The 16,597-nt window shown below is 42.5% G+C and overlaps 2 protein-coding genes across 3 annotated transcripts in view; both read left to right on the top strand.

Annotated features, from left to right (window-relative positions):
• The window catches only part of LOC306806561 (glypican-5-like), a 314,600-nt gene that overhangs the window by 163,886 nt on the left and 134,117 nt on the right, over positions 1 to 16,597 (top strand). For both annotated transcript variants that reach the window (XM_079315414.1, XM_079315413.1), the window contains one exon: positions 13,594 to 13,714. In XM_079315414.1, coding sequence (XP_079171540.1) covers positions 13,594 to 13,714 — 121 coding nt within the window. The remainder of the gene's footprint in view (positions 1 to 13,593; positions 13,715 to 16,597) is intronic.
• Positions 1 to 16,597, top strand: part of ADIPOQ (adiponectin, C1Q and collagen domain containing) — a 303,274-nt gene that overhangs the window by 251,716 nt on the left and 34,961 nt on the right. The gene's annotated exons all lie outside the window — the stretch shown is intronic.

Below are 16,597 nucleotides of genomic sequence, written 5' to 3'. Positions count from 1 at the left end.
CTGCCACAAAAGCTACAATTGGCTTTTTTTGGATATTGCCACCTTAAAGGGTGGGGTTTTTTTTGGTTTGTTTGATTTTAAATCAGAAATTGCTGCTTGTTTGCTTTGTAAGGAAGTGTGGTAATACACTCCTTTTACACAAAGCCACAGGCAAGGCCAGGAGTTTGGTAGAGAATTACAGCTTTAGGTGTAATTTCAGTCACCAGGTGCTTTGGGTCTCTTCTGTAACTCACAGAAGATATCCCAGCCCTCTGCACCCTGGGATCTGCCTCATGGCATCTCTCTTGTTGGGGAAGAATTTCCTTCTGTGCTTGTGTTTGGGAAAACCAGTGGAAGACTCACCAGCATAACCAAAGTGTAAAGGACAATATATATCTTTGGGAGGAAAAGTGGGGGCAAGATGAGAATTGAAAGCTTGAGGCTACAAGCTGGCATCTTGGTTCAGAAAAAGTCCTTTTGTTAGCTTTACAGGGCAAGTTAAAAGTCAGGCAGCTGCCAGAGGCAGGAATTCAGGCCTGAATGTGCTGGTGAGCTGATCTCTGGCAATTCCAATGTGTCTCCTGCAGTTGGGAGAAATTACCATTGAGACAGATTAGAGCTGCTGGAGACTAAGCAAGTAAAGCTGCAGGAATAATTTAAGCAACAGTTCTCCTTTTCCCATCTCCCTGAAAAGCAGAGGATGGGTAAAGGTTTGTGTAATTCTATATTGGATTTAACTATGCCATTGCATTTCAAATTTCCTCTGTACTCATGGGCTGACTGAGGAGATCTGTGGAAGGAGCAGTGAATTTACCTTCTCTTAGTAAAAATAAAATCTGGGGGCACTTTATGGCACACTGGGCTCTAATTATCACTAAATAATGAAGTTGCCAATAAAAGGCTTTTCATTTCCACTCCCACAGCATACAGCTGTGTGATTAATCAGTGCCTCTTGCTGGAGGTACAGCACTGGTGCTGGTGAGCCCAGGTCACTGCTGGGGTCCTTGCAGGGCACAGGGGCTGGGCTGTGCCCTGGTCCCAGCTGGCACCCTGAGCTTCCCTGCCTGGCACTGCTTGGAGCTGTATTTCCATGTCAGTGTTGTGCTGGCAGCCTCTGGTTGCTGCTCTGAATTGTTTGAAGGAAACACAGAGCAGGTTTTCAGTGAGGCAAGTGGAAACAGGTTTTATAGTTAAAATACTTCCTCTGCATAAAAAAAAAGTAAAACAAAAAGAAGCCTGCATGGAGCAGGTACATAAACAGAGATGGTGTGGTCTCCAGGAACTGCTCTGAGTCAGAGACCCTGCAAGGGATGTTCAGCCTTTTGTTGTGATCTGTAGCCACCAGAACTCTGAGATCCTGTCCCTACTGTGCCATCCATGTGTGAGACAGATGCTGCTCTTTTCCTGCAGGAACAATACTGCTGCTAAGAGCTGCTTTTTCGATTTCCATCTCTTACAAAGGATTTTTTTTTCAGCTGTGACAAGCAGTTGCCCAACAGCCCCATAAATCTGGGAGTCCCTGAAACACAGCAAGGTGCTGGCACTGCCCTGGGCTGGAGGGGCTCTGGGCTGTGGCAGTGTCAGCTGTCACTGCAGGCTGGTCACAGGCTCCAGCCATGCTGCTCTGCCCAGGCTGACAGATTGTAGTGGCACAGGAGTTTGGCAGCTTTATGTGGGATAGGTGGAGTAAGCAGGACTTACCTGTTGACTCTCAGCTGGTTTCTTACACTATTGACTTTTTTTCAGTCTTTTTTTCCCCTTTGATTGGTTCACAGAGATTTTAGAAGTTTAAGAGGGGAGTAAGACATGGGATTCTCATTCCTTTCTAAGGCTTCCATGTGCTAAATAAAGTAAAAACCCAGGATGGAAAATGTGCAGAAATTCTCAGTGCTGCCATTGCTCCCTCACTCTCCTCCTTTGCCAGGCTGAGCTGTGCTGAAGGGCAGGGTTGGGATACCTGACAGGGCTTTCAGCTCTCAGCAGGGATCCTGGACTGCTCCTGAGAGCAGCATGTGCTCCCAGGCTTTGTGTTCAAGGTGAGAGTGATGCCACTCAGGAACACAGCACAGACCCCTCAGTTCCTCATTAACCTGCATGCTGAGCCATGAGCATCACAACATCATCCTCCAGCTTCTGTGGGTGACCTCTCCATCAAGAGCTTTTATTGCTGCTTGTACTGATGGGTTTGGATGTCTCTCTGCTGCAGACAGTGTCCAGCTTACATCCATGAGCATTCTTTGTGGATTTGTGCACACACTAGACCAATACTGAGGTGTCCAGCCCATGAGCATGGGAACCACCTGTACAAGAGCAGAGGGCTTGTGCCAGCTGGGACACAGTTCCCTGGCACTGATGTGGCTGAAGATGTGGTGGCAGGAGGGCACAGTGCAGTTCCCAGCTGAGCTCAGAGTTCAGCTCCTTTGAAGGCTGCATCCCCATGCTGTCACCCCCCCTCTCACTGGTGCCTCTTAGTTCTGCTTCTACAAGTTCCTTGGCCCTTGGAGACCAGTGGCATTCAGCCACAGGCTTTGATTGCTTAACAAATTTGGCCTGTGCTGGGCTAATCAACCAGTAATTTGTAATAATTTCACCTTATCTTTTAATGTGGATCATATATTGCTCTATTGAGACGAAAACCAGTAAAACACTGATTAAATGGTTTCTTCCTCAAGCAATTTGCTGTGTTTGCACCATTTGCCAGGAGGAGAGCTGTCATTAGAGTTTCAGATGCTTTTCCAAAATAAATGAGAGACCATCAATGCTGAGCATTAGAAGTAAGTAATTTTTGGTAGTATTTAGTCTCATGCCATAGCAAGATCCAAATAGAAACTTGTAATTGTATGTAAAACTAGACAGACACTTTGGAATATCCTGTACACCTCAGGGATTAATAAACAGTTCAGCCACTCAGAGAAAAATCAGGTGAAATAATTTACCTTTTGCCAAATTGAGCCTTATTTTTTGGATTAATTTTTTGCCATGGTAAAAAGAATTGATTCATCTAAAATGAAAGCAATAAACTACTTCCTCACCCCCTGCACCTCTTTTGATTAATTTTAATCTAATTTAAATCCTTTTATTATTAATTATTCTTTAAATGCAATCTCAAAATAGAGGATTGACAAGTTTAACAAATGTCTGGAGGAAGCACATTGCCTTTCCTGACAGGAAACTCTTTAAAAAGTCATTAAAACAAACCAACTTGGTTCACAGCTTGTTAAGCCAGTTGCTTTGTTGAAAGATTTTCTGTGCACTGGTAGGACATGGCACTCAATGCTTCCCCCTTCTCTTGCTCCTCTTGCCTTTGTCCAGCATAACTTTCAAACCCTGTGGATTTGTGCATGTAATAATTTCTCTCTCTGTAAATCTCTGTAGAACAGAGTCTGACATAACTGTCCATCACCAGTGTCCTTGTGCTATGTCACCATCACATCCAAAAGAGGAATTAAATATCCAACAGTGTTAGCTGTGTAGACTTGCAGGTTTTTTCCCATGCTGAAAACCAGCTGGAATATTTGTGTGCTATTCATAGTGACTAATGCTGCTCCATTTGCCTTCAGCAGTACCAGCCCAACCCACCCTCTGTAAAATTTTTCAGGGTACTTCAAACATGGGTGATGCTGCAGACAACTGAAGTCTGTTCAGATCCTATTGTAAATGTTGAAATGTCACATGCTTTCTTTTTTAACATGGTTACATCATTTATTCTTCTATTATTTGTTTTTTCCTTGGTCCTTGCTGTTAATCATGGCAGTATTTTTAGCACACAGATAACAAGGAGTGCTTTGTAGCCTATAGTTGTGCCACAACAAACTGCCTGCTATTCTCATTCCTTTTGTCTTGTGTTCAAAATTACTTTGGTTCTCTGTGTTCTCTAATACTGTACACATCTTTAAAAAGAAAAAGGAAAAAAAGAGACTTCCTGTCTATTTTTTTCTCTTTTTTTTTTTTTTTTTTTTTTTTTTTTTAGCAGAAAAGCAAAGCCAATTCTCTTATTGTGGTTTTTTTTTTTTTTTTGCCTCCCTGATATTTGTAGCCCTTTCCTTATGGCTGAGCACAGGCAGGTTTCACTTGACATGCTGAGGGGTGTCAGCTCCATTGTGTGTGGTGGGCAAAAGCTCTCAGCATCTCAGGAAAGGCTTGAAGAGCACACAGGGCAGGGCAAAAAGCTCTCTGTCTGCTCAGCCAGCAGCAGCCACTTGAAACTATCAGCTCCCTTTTCAACCAGGGTGGCCACACTCCAGCTCTCAAGTGCTTTGTGTTGCACCTTATGGCCACAGAACAGATAAGGAGCTGCTGGCTGGCCCTGACCTCTGTCCTTGCCCTGGGAAGTGGAGAGTGTTTGGTTCCCTCCCCATCAGAATCTTCCAAGGATGAATTGGTATTTTTTAGGCCCAGATGATCAGTGGGAATGGGATGGAACAGAGTCCTTTGAGGATCTCTGCTTAAGGAAACAAAACTTCATCCCCTGAATGTAAACAGAGAGGAGTGGAATGTTATTGCTGGACAGATTATTTGTGATTATACTTAGATGCAAGGAAAAGAGCCTTCTGTAGGGCCATCCCTGCAATACAGGACCTAGCTGGAGTGCCTTTCTCTGTTGTGTACAGCACAAATCCTGTCAGGCTTGGGTTCTTCTGTATTATGTCATTCATTCTATTTATTTTCTGTTTTCAGCTATCTGCACCTTTTAGCTAAAATGTAAAAAAAGCACGTTTCTGTGTGTGCTACATTATATGTGTGATGGGCAGATTGTTTGAGTTTACCTGTCCTTGGTGAGCCTCCTGATCTGCCTTCTGTTTGCTTATTTGGGGATTTTATACTGAGGATTTTGATTTTGATCTAACACGGAGGATTGGAGCTCTTGCAGGGGTTTAAGGGAAGGGAATCTCTGCTACAAAAATCAAAATTGTAGAGGAAGCAAGCAACTAACTTGCAACTGTGTCAGAAGTGGTTTCTCTTCCCATTTGTATGGTCTGCCTTCAAAGTAACTATCAAAAATGAGATTGTGCATCCCAAGACTGAACTGGCAGCTTGGGTTTTCAGGAAAAGAAGACCTGTAGGATGGGGAAAGAGATTCTCTGCCCTTATTTTTCTTCTTAGCTCTCTCTTCTGCACAATATTTTGTGGTGCATGCATTTGTGTGCATTAAATGTGTTTCCCCCAACAATGTGGTTTTGCTGTTGTTAATCCTGCAGAGAATTTGTGTGAGTTTGTGTTGATGTTTGTGGCAGGGAAGTATAAAGTCATGAACTCAGGATTGTGACCTTTCTGCAAAATCAAGGGGGAGAGATGTTAAATTGCAGAAGGGAACAGTTTTAATCAGACATAAATCTCCAGCAGTATTAGCAGAAAAATTGAATAGTATAGGTCAAGTAAATTGATTTTTTTTATAAGTATTCTCTGTTCCAAATTTGTGATGAGAGGAAAATCTACATTTGACCCCTCTTCTAGTGCAGTTACTTTGTGAGAAGTAGCAAACACTCGAGCAAGGAAAACAATGCTTTGTGTTTAATGACAAAAACATGAATAGAGAATGCTCAGTTTCCCACGTTTCTCTCGAGCTCTTCAACCTTGACCTGGGTAAACATTTGTCTTGGGAAAATGCAGAGACATTCTAGTCTCCATAACTGGACCATACTTGCCCTTTGCTACTACTGACATTTTCTGCAGTGATTTTTGCTGCATCCTGAAATATTTCATCAAATATTTAGTTAGGTAAACACTAGAGCAGATTAAAAGTGCTGCTTTTAACAGTTGTTCTAAACAATGAAGCTGGCACTGGGAAGGTCTGTGTTGAGCACATCCCCCTGTGGTGCCAGTGTGGCAGTTTTGGGTGTACCTGGAGGAATTCTAGCAGTGGGGATGTCTCCAGGCTGAGCCCAACCCAGTGCCTGTAGCCACCCTCAGGATTTGCTGAGTGCAGCTGGGTTCTTGTGACACCCTTAGGGGGACAATGAGTGTTAATTGGCCTGATCCATGTCAGTTGGAAAAGGAAGAAGTTGGATGAAATGTGAGTTCTGCTGGTGAGATGGACAAGTAGGCTCTGCAGTAAAATGCAGGTTTCTCTATCAAGAAAAAAACTTGGGTGCTTTGGAATGATAATTTCAGCTACGTGTCTTGCTGATGGAAGAGATGAAGCAAAAGGGAAGGAGTTTAAGAACTCTTTGAGTCAGGAGACTTGGAAGTCTCAGTGTCTGATCTCTTTCTATTCAGCACTAAGCTGTCCTATTTACTTTTTACTTCTATAAAATTTAGCAGCAACATCTTCATGATGAAGTCTTTAACCTAGAAATAGAAATAAATTGGGACTATGTACCTTGGACTAAGGTAAATAACTTTTCCATCTGGGACTCAAGGACCTGCTCTGAGGTATTAAGATGTGGGCAGAAGTGGAGACACTTGAGCAGATAAGGATTGCAGTGAATATATTGCACAAATGTATTGGAAAAACTGGACAGGGGAATGAAATCGAATGTGTGTGCATTAGTGCATGTTTAATATCCATAATGGTCAGACATCCCCAAGGAGCCAGAGCAGCCAGGGGAGCTGACAGTGCTTCAGAAAGTGCAGATCTCAGCTGCCTTGTGCTTGAGCCTGGGAGAGAGGGTGGGCCTGGGCTGTGTAAATCCCTCCTTGGCACAGGATGGGGGAATGGTGTGTCTGGTGTGTCTGGTGTGCTCCATCTGCCCAGGGCACACCAAGGGAGCCAAGGCTTGGAGGGCAGAGCTCAGTGCTGGGCTGAGTTCATACAGAGCTGCATTTCATTATTGACAGCTGTTCTGTGATCTCCCATGTGTGTTTTCATGCATTTGGAGAAACTGGCTTCTGAGGAGAGCTGGAATTTTAGTATTAATCTATTTCTCTTTGGTTTGGTTTTGCTTTTAATAAGCCACAGGCAAGGTCTTCTCCCTGTGACATATGTCGGACAATGTGCAAATCAGGACATTTTCTGTTTTGCTTCATAAAAATTACTATCCTGGGTTCACAGAATATCCTTTTGTATAACCATGGTCATCTGTCAAGACTAATTCTTAGGTATCTGCAACCAGGGTTTTCAGAAATGCAATTGGTTTCTTGCTGCCTTGGCCTGTCTAAAATCCTGTCAACCAAATAATGTGAGCCCTTGCTCCATGCTCATTGTCTCTCCACTGCTTAGTTTATTTTTTGCTTTTATTTGCTTTCTGCTTTTTTTTTTTCTCTTGTAAGAGTTCAAGTCCTGTCCTCTCCTGAGACTGTATTTTCATCTGAGTCAGTGCTGTTTTCCACCAGTGTCTTCCATGTGGCAGGTTCAGAAGTTTGGCATCATCTGTTTCCATTTGCTTTGCCCAGCAGAACAGAGTGGAAGCTGCCAGCCTCCAAGAGGGGCAGCAGCAGTTTCTCCCTCAGGATTTATCCTGATTCTGTTCTGTTTGTACTCAAGGAAGGCTGTCTTCTGGCCTGGGAGTTGCTGAGGAAAAGGTGTTTCAGATTAGCTTTACTTTTCCCTTAGATGTTACTTTGATAAGGATATATTTTTTGTTTTCTGTTCTGTTTCTGGAGTCATTATAATGGGGAATGCTCTTTATACCTTCAATTCCCAGATAGATTATCAGCTTTTGGGTTTGTATCATTTTCATTGCTCATTATATTCCATGTGATGGATATAGAGGTTCCATTTGTGTGAGTTTAAGTTTATTTGACTTGAAACTAAAGAGCTTTTCTATCTGATGGCATTCCAGGCAAGTACTTTCTTTCCCATGGCATAATAAAGATTGTCCAATTAACTTCTACAAATTTATTTATGTTTTCAGTGTGTCTTAAGGTAACTTTTCATACACCTAGGAAAAGAATGAAAGCTATTGCACCAACAATCTGTAATAACATTTTTTTGCAACATTCTTTAAACATTTACAATATTCTGTGAAGCTCCACTCACTACATTTTCAGCAGGATTTTGGGCAAACTGATGAACACATCTTTTTTGAGGCTGTCATCTCTTAGATGTACACTCTTGTTGTTTTTCATTGATTTTCAGAGTTCATGGGCTGGCATCATCCAGTCACTTGAAGCCATCTGGTAACTTGGTTTTGTAGCTGCAGTCTTAAAACTGTCTTTATAATCTAAACTACAAGAGGTCTTTTTCAGCCCTGTAGAAGTGGAGAAAGACCATTATAAATGCTATTTGGCTTTGTGATTTTCCTTTTCTAATTATCCCATTAGCACACTGCATTTGTCTCATCGTTTTCCATAATTGCTAATAAATAAGATTATTTGTGAAACTTCCACTGGAGCCCATTAGAATAGTTCTGGCAGAGATGGAATTCTTATCGTGTCAGTTCTGCTTCACAAAATCTTCAGGGCAGCTAAACTCTAATGTGCCAGACTTGAGCTTTCTTGTAGCCTGTTGGCAGTTATTTAATAATTTCCAAATGAACTCTTTGCGTAGATATTTTTCAAAAGAGAAACCTTACTCTCAGAGAGTGTTGCAGCAGTTGTGCTCAGCTGATTGTGTAGAATACATGAAATAATTTTCCTTTGTGCATCCAGATTTTACCCTGGTGACTCCACCTCCTTCAGCAGAATTCTACAGTGGCAGAAATGCCATAGGTTCTTTTCTCAAAATAAGCCATGGCTGCTGAATGTGCCAATAAACTTACCAGGATGTATTTCTTGTTTTGGTTTGCTTTTTTTTTTTTTTTTTTTTTTTTTTTTGTTGTTGTTGTTGTTGTTTTTGTGTTTTAATAAAGTGTTTATTTTGGTGGCTTAGTTCCTTAGAGAACAGTACTGGTCATGAGTTGATCACCCCTTTTTGGAGATCTCTCAGCCATGTGATGCTCAATGAGTGTAACCAGATTTAAGCTGGTTCAGAAATGACAAAATGTGTGATTGGAGGCATTTTTGTGAGCAGTGCCCTTGTGGGAGTTGCTCAGAGATGAAGCCCAGCCTGTGTTGGTGACTTTTAGTGCCAAGGCTCAGGAGGAGGTGAGGGACTCACCCCTCTCTTGTTCATTGTGTGGGGCAGCTCAGGGAAATGGGTCCAATAGGAGCCCTGCTCTGGCTGGCTTTTCCTCATGGAGAATTGTGTTTAAACTCAGAAATGCCTCAGGGAAACAGCATTTTCTTTCCTTCCTTGAAGTTACTCCTGAGTGATAAGCAACTGTGATAACTAGGCAAGGGATGTGTGTTTGCCATGTGTTCTGCTTGTTCTTGCCACTTTGTGAAGAAGTGGGCAGAGGGGTCAATCAGATCAAAGCTGATAATCCTGATGAATTATGTCACATTCTGCAACTCTACAGTTTTTGGCTCTGCTTTTACAAGTTGGTGCACGTTTCTGTGTTCCCTAAATTGGGAAGAAAAGAAGGATTTCAGAGCCCTGTAGGTCAGAGGGTCACACCCTCCAGGGGCTGCATCTGAAAACTGCAAAGAAAATGTCCAAAAATTATTAATTTAGGGGACACCACAGGCTGCTGTAGATCAGCAGTGGGTTCACATAATTGAATTTCAGGCAAACCATTCCAGCCTAAGGGTCAAATTATGAATAAATATAAGACAAAACACACCATCTGGTGAACCATGCCTAATGTAACTGAATTAGTTTTTCAGTCGATCTCAAGGCCAGTTAAGTAGCTTATCCATATTTCTCATTGCTTCTTACTAAATGGCACATGCAGAGCTTTTCCCTTCCTTCTCCCCCATGACCCCTTAACCTCTGAATTGCTCAGGGGTGGGGGGTGGCTGCTCTGGCACTGTGCTGAGGGTTTTGCTGAAGTAAACAGGCTGCTGCACCCTGATGGGTACAAAACTCTAATGGTTTTGAAAGCAAAACCAGTGAGAGACTCTAAGTCAGAAATACAATTTAATAGGAAAAAAGAGAAAAATAAAATACATGCAAGAGTGCAAAAAGAAAAAACACTGCAGAGTCAGAATACAACCTGACACCCTGCTAGTTAAGGTGGTGGGAGCAGTCCAGATAAAGTGGTCTTCTTGAAGCAATAATTCTGGTAGGTTTTGTCCTCTGGAAACCAGTGGGTAAGGGCTGCCTTGGTGTTCCAAATCTCAGTTTTTATCTAGGTAGGAAAGGCTTGGCTCCTCCCCTGGCTGGAGCATCTCCCATGGGATGATGTAATTTTATCAGTCATGCACTGGGACTCAATGGCCATTAACAGGAGATATCTCCTGAAGGAAGGATGGGTTGTGGAAAACACAAAGAACATTGCCCCATCAGGTTTTTAACAGCTGGCCCATTAGCAGAGGATATCTCCACAGAGATAAGGATCCCTGCCCCACCTGGTTTCAGCAGATGGTGATAGAATACACACTTTTGGGCACAACTTTGCATTGTAACCTAGGACACAACCACAGGGGGGGTAGAAAACCATTATTTCAATTCCCTCGAGTTCCCTGCACAGTGCCCTCTGCTTCTGGGAGGGTCTGCAGGCATCATGGATCTCTGGGATGATCTCCTGCTCAATAAGTTATGGTCAGAGGTGAAAGAAGCAGAGCTGGATGGGAAATGATTGCTGTAAAGTCTTGCTTTGTCTCAACACTTCATGATTTTGCTAGAAAATGAGTGGCTTACTCTAGAGCTCTGTGGCTTCAGCCATTTGAGTTTTAGAAGGCTGAGAAAGCAGAAATTTTCTTTTACATGGTCCAGTCTGCAGATTTCCAATGTGCTCTTCTCTTGGGGGGGGGAGGGGGGGGGCAGGTTGTTTTTTCAACAGAATTGTTTATACATTTATACAGAAAATAGGACAGTCACATTTTTATAACACTAGAGAAATAAATGGTGACATTTTTGGAGTCTCAGGAGGAGTTTATACTTGTCAGTATGTCTCAGAAAGGTGTTGCTGTTTTAGCCCTTGTTGATCAGAGTGGAATTATTCAATCAGTATCAACAAAAATGATGAAAAAAATGCATGGCAGATGACAAAATATTTCTGCTAAGAAATTGCTGTCTTGAGGTATAGTGTGTAATTTATTTTTTAAAAAATGTGATCACAAAATTAGAAACATCTCAGCAAATGTATATTCAATTTTGTAGACAGTAAATTTTTATTCTTCTGCATATATGGCAGCTCTTAAGGTTGTATGACAGATGATTTTACCAAAAGCAGTTTTAGTCCCATAGAGATGTTTGCTGCATTTCCTGGATTCCTATGATCTGGATATTAGGCTGAGATTTTCAACTTTGCCATGTGATGTTTGATGTCCTGTTTATCCCACACTGAAATAAAAGATTTGATGCCTCTTGCACAGCTGTATTGGGTCAATAGTCAAGCAGAGAACAGAAAATTAAAATGAGGAGAGCTGCACTGAGATGAAGCTCAGGTTGCAGGTATCCTGAATTAGCAGCACAGGTGATCCTGAAATGCTCAGTGCATGTTCCAGCGCTGGGGTCTTGCTCCATAATCCCTCAATAATGCCTGGAAAGCTGCTCACAGCATCCTGGCTGGTGGGCCTGCTGCACACAAGGGGCAGGGAAGTGGTGTGAGAGCAGCAGCAACAGCACCTTGGGTTTTGGGGTTTTTTGGCTAGATATCACTGCTGGTTAGATCTGTCCCTAATGCAGCTCCTGCACTCATTTGCCTGGAATTTGAAGTTATTTCTATTTTATATGCTTTTTTTTTTTTTTTTTTTTTTTAAGGCATATTTAACTTTGAGAAAACCCTGTACCTTGCTTCCTTTTCATATTAGGAATAAAAGAAGACACATCTCAGAACATCACCTGGCTTTTTTAAATAGGTGTTTTAACTCAAACATCTTAATTTATCTTTATTTGTTTATGAAATAAAAACATTTGCCTTCAGTTGAAATGCAATCCCATATATAAAGAGCATTTCACTTTTTACCTTTTCTTGAATTTGAGATGAGCCTTACTTAAGATGTAAAAAAAATGATACTATTCTGAAATACTGAAAAGCTGGGTTTGGGAATCTGTTGGTTTTATAATTTGCTTTTGGGTTTTTTTGTTGTTTTTTTTTAAAGTATCACAGCTTAGCCTGATCAATCATTGGAATAACATTGGCCTGAGGCTTGAGGTCTGGATGAAAATCCTGCCTGCACAAGCTGTTCACTGGGCTCCAGTGTAGCAGTTACTTTCAGGATTGCTCCAGTGACAATATTTTAATACAACTTTCCTGGGCATTCCTGCTGACATTTCTGGGTTTAGTTGGAATAAAGTACTAGAGCTGTAACCAGAGTTACAATTCTGTACTACAATATTTCAGTTAAATTGCAGGTTATTAAATAAAGCAAGCCAATTTCTGATCTTACTTAATGTACATTTCCAGTAATTCAGGATCTGATGTCAACAAAAAAAAAGGGTTTAAATAGTGCAAAGAAGTAAGGTAATCAGATTATCTTTCAGGAAATGTATGGTGTTTATTTCCAAGTATTTTAACATGGTACAGGGATAGTAGAAGATCTGCAGTTTGCAGGGTGGTGGTTTGGGTCAGAGGGACAGAATGTCTGGTTTTAGTGCAGCCTTTGGTGCTTGGCTGGGATGGGCTGGGGGAATTACTCCCTCCTTGCTGTTCTCTGAGCTGTCCCCTTCTCCTCAGGGGCTGTAGCCCCTCTTCTCTGAAATCACCATCTCCTCATTCCTGTCAGTCTCTCCAGGCTCAGGTGTATTCTGGCAGTGATGTCCCACTGAGAACACACAGGACAAACACAGCTTGTAATCATGTTTTTCATAAAATTAATTACTCACTGTGCATCATCAAGACAGCAGTATCTAAGCAGAAATATTTTGTCATGTGCCACACTTTTTTTTCACTATTTTTGTTGGTACTTGTTGAACAATCTGACTGTAATCAACAAGGGCTACAACAGGTTATTATGGGAAAACCCAAGAGCTGGCTTTGTGCCCTGCAAGTCTTTGCCTCCTTTCCCACCAGCCTTTTACCCCCTTCATGAGGCAGCACGAGACAAAGCAGCACACACAGGGAATCCCCACACAGACTGGCAGAGGCCAGTCTGACCCATTAAATTATATTTCTCCTATTTTAAAAATAGGTGATTTCAGGAACCTGTGTCACACATCCCTGTACATCTACAGTGGGTCACCATGTGTTTGTTTTCACATGATGAACTGTGCTGAGCATTCAGCAAATAATGATTTGTGAATAAAGGTAAAGGCCTGTCCCAGTGTCCCCAGCTGGTCTGGCAGGAGGACTCTAATTCACTCTTGGATTATGAACCTTTTTCAAATCACACTCCCGCTTTCATTGGAATTTGCTTCAATCTCATGAAACACAATTTCTGTCTTAAATTCCCCGAGTTTCTGCAGTAATGAAAGAGTGAATTTTTGGAAGCTATCAGCTTTGACTGCTGATAGAAGAATTTAAGAATGTTAGTTACGAAGATTCAAATATTAAATTATTAATTAAGCAAACCTCTCTGTGGTTTATGAAATTGCTGTTGGTTCATGACTTGAATAGTTTGAAGTAGTAAATGATACTGCAAGAAACTGTGACTTTTATTCTGGTTGCTGTATTTAAAAACATGAATATCTATAAAAAGTTTTATTCTCATTTACAAAACATTTTCTTTTTGTCAGTCCTCTGTAATATGACTTTTGATTCTGATGGATATGATTGCAGTCACTGATGTGTTACTTTTTCTGTTCTTCAGTTATACCAGCAGAATTGTTTCCAATGGACTGAAGGCACAAATTAATAATCCAGAACTGAAAGTCAGAGGATTGGACCCACTCATCAACAATTTAATTGATAAACTTCAGCACTTTAATCAAGTAAGTAGTTTTCCAAGACAAAACCATTTTATCCTGGAGCTGAAGGTAAAATCTCTAGCAGGTACTGCTCCTCATATTCCATCTTCCAGGATTATGGGCCTGAAGCAGGTGTGGTGTGGGTTTGTGCTAAAGGCAGAGGATTGCATTGTCCCAGCTGGGTCCAGCAGGGCAGAATTCCCTGGATGGGAGGAGGTGCCCTGGAGCCCAGAGCCCAGGAGCAGGGGGCAAACTCCTGCTCCCCACAGTTCCCACAGAGCCTGGGACTGCAGACAGCCTGGGATGCTCCAGGGGTGCAGGACTGTCCTTTGTGCAGCTTCCTGCTCCCCATGTGGAGATACCAACAGAGCAACCCAAAGTCAGCCTGGGAGCATGTGACAGCCAAATTAAAGATGCTACAGTCAGGACAGAGGGTGCTCCAGGATGGATTAACCTTGGAGAACATCTCCATCACAGGCCTTTTCCTCACTCCCCTCAGCCCAAAAGGACAGATCAGTTCATGTTGGCAGAGATGTGATTAACCTGGGCCTGCCTCTGACATCCCCTGGGTCCCACGGGTGCACTCGGCATTGCTGGTGCTGCTGCCATCCTGCAGGTGTGGCTGCTGCTGAGCCCAGCTCAGTGTGAGCCCAGCTCAGTGTGAGCCTAGCCTAGCTCAGCTCTGTGTGAGCCCAGCTCTGTGTGAGCCCAGCTCAGTGGGAGCCTAGCCCAGCTCTGTGTGAGCCCAGCTCTGTGTGAGCCTAGCCTAGCTCTGTGTGAGCCCAGCTCTGTGTGAGCCCAGCTCAGTGGGAGCCTAGCCCAGCTCTGTGTGAGCCCAGCTTTCTCTGAGCCCAGGTCTCTGTAAGCCCAGCTGTCTGTGAGCCCAGGTCTCTGTAAGCCCAGCTCTCTGAGCCCAGCTCTATGTGAGCCCCAGTCCAGTGGAGCTGGAGCCAAGAGGCTGGGCAGAGATTGATTTTCATTTAGAGCAGGCGTGTTTTCCTGCCAGCCTGCAGGAAAACAGCAGAGGTGTTTGCACATCAGTCTGCTCCTCATTGTCCCCATCAAAGAGCAGTGGAGCATGGGGGTGTGAGCAGCAGCAAACCCACCCTGGTGGGTGGGCTGTGCAGGAGAAAGGATAACCTGCACAGGTACAGCTGAGCAGAAATTGCTGTCAGGGTCTGGGAGGTTGTGGCTGGGACTGGAGTCAGGGATTCCTCTACTTGCTCCTGGAAAAGTACAATTCTCCCTTACCTCTCACCAACCAAGGGTGGTAAATCCATAATCTAAGTTGTAATTAGTGGTTTTGTTAAATCTTGCTTGTCTCTAATATTGTCCTATTCTGAAGGCTGCAGTTTAGGGATTCTTTGTACCACGCTGATTTAATTCACCATGGGGGATTACAACAACCAGTCTGATACAGTGCTTAATATTGCACTGGAATAGGCATTATGTGGTCAGATTGATGAAAAGGATAATTCATTATTTATCTGTCTTCGCATGTTAATTTACTTTATAAATATTAGATATATGTAATAGTGCTCTATAAACACTGACAATAAAAAATAGTTAGATTAAATCAGAAGTAGTTGTGTATTGGAAATTCTATTTCTTTGTCTGCTGTAGAAAAATAAAAATCTGCCTGGTTTGAGCTGCATACCAATTTTCTTAGGTTGCATACATTTTACAAACAGTCTCAAAAAGCACTTTTTAGTCAGCAGAATAAAATCCAGCTCTTGGTTCTGTCTGTAAGTTGGAAGTGTTGCTTTCTGGTACTTGTGAGGGTTTTAGGAGAGTATCTTCGTTAACTAAATGTAACTCCCATCAGATTGAGGTGCTTAGCAATAATGGATTCCAAGGGTGAAGGATTAAACAGAATACTGATTATTGCCCTAAGATGGTTTGTTCTTAAATACTTAGAATAATATAAAATCCTTTGATCATAATTTTAGTAAGATTTCTTTGGAGATCAAAGCATCAAAGAAGTTGCTAAATATCTGAGGCTTTCACATTCAACATCAAACACATGTAGCAGTTTTCTACTTCTTGGATTTTTGTTTCAGTTGTGATATTATTGTACAAATAAAAACTGACACTGGAAAGCTGATTTAATCAGGAGTTTAAAGTGTCATCAATAGTGTGTGTAGACTGTAGAGTTTGCAGAATACCATCACTAATTTTATGGACAAATTTATTTTTTTCATGAGGATACATTTTAAAGGGGTTTTTTTAGTAATGTTTAGGGTGAAATTTAAACACAGCTCAGGTAGGTGTTGTTTTCTGGAGCACTTCACGTGTGCAGCACAGTTCGGAGCAGTAGCTGCACAGAGGAGCAATCCCAGAGGGCAGGAAGCCTGCAGAGCAGAGAGCAAAGCCATGCCCACAGTGTGGTTTGGGGACTCTGGGCCCCTGCAGTCTCCTACCTCTTAGATGATATTGCTGAACTGCCCAGAAGAAAGCATATCCTTGGATCAGAGAAGGGTGTGATGAGCTTTTCAAAGGAGTGACATTTCTGTCTCAAGAAAATGAGTTCCATCCCTGCTACATCTGTCCCCCAGGAGCCTGGACCTGTTGGCTTTCCCCCTCTCCCAGTTCTGCAGAGGTGTTTGGAATCAGAATTGCTGCTGCTGGATCAGTGCTGAGCTGGGAGTGCTGTCAGCTACAGCCACGTTCAAATCAACAGGATGAATTTTCCTGAAAGGTTTCCCTTGGCTCAGCAGTTCTTAACACTTTCTGGAGCAGATCTAATTGCTGCTGTCTGGGATGGTTTCTCTTCCACCTTCTTCTTCCACTGCTGGAGCCCATCTCTTCCTCATCCCTGAGCAGCACGGGTGGCACTGGCCAGGCAGAAGTGGCAAAAAATTCCCTCATTCAAACCCCAACCTGACTGGCTCTGCCCTTTCTTTGTTA

Source organism: Erithacus rubecula (assembly GCF_903797595.1).
Source record: "Erithacus rubecula genome assembly, chromosome: 11".
In the NCBI taxonomy this organism is placed as follows: Eukaryota; Metazoa; Chordata; class Aves; order Passeriformes; family Muscicapidae; genus Erithacus; species Erithacus rubecula.
This window is presented reverse-complemented; position numbering and strand designations above follow the sequence as displayed.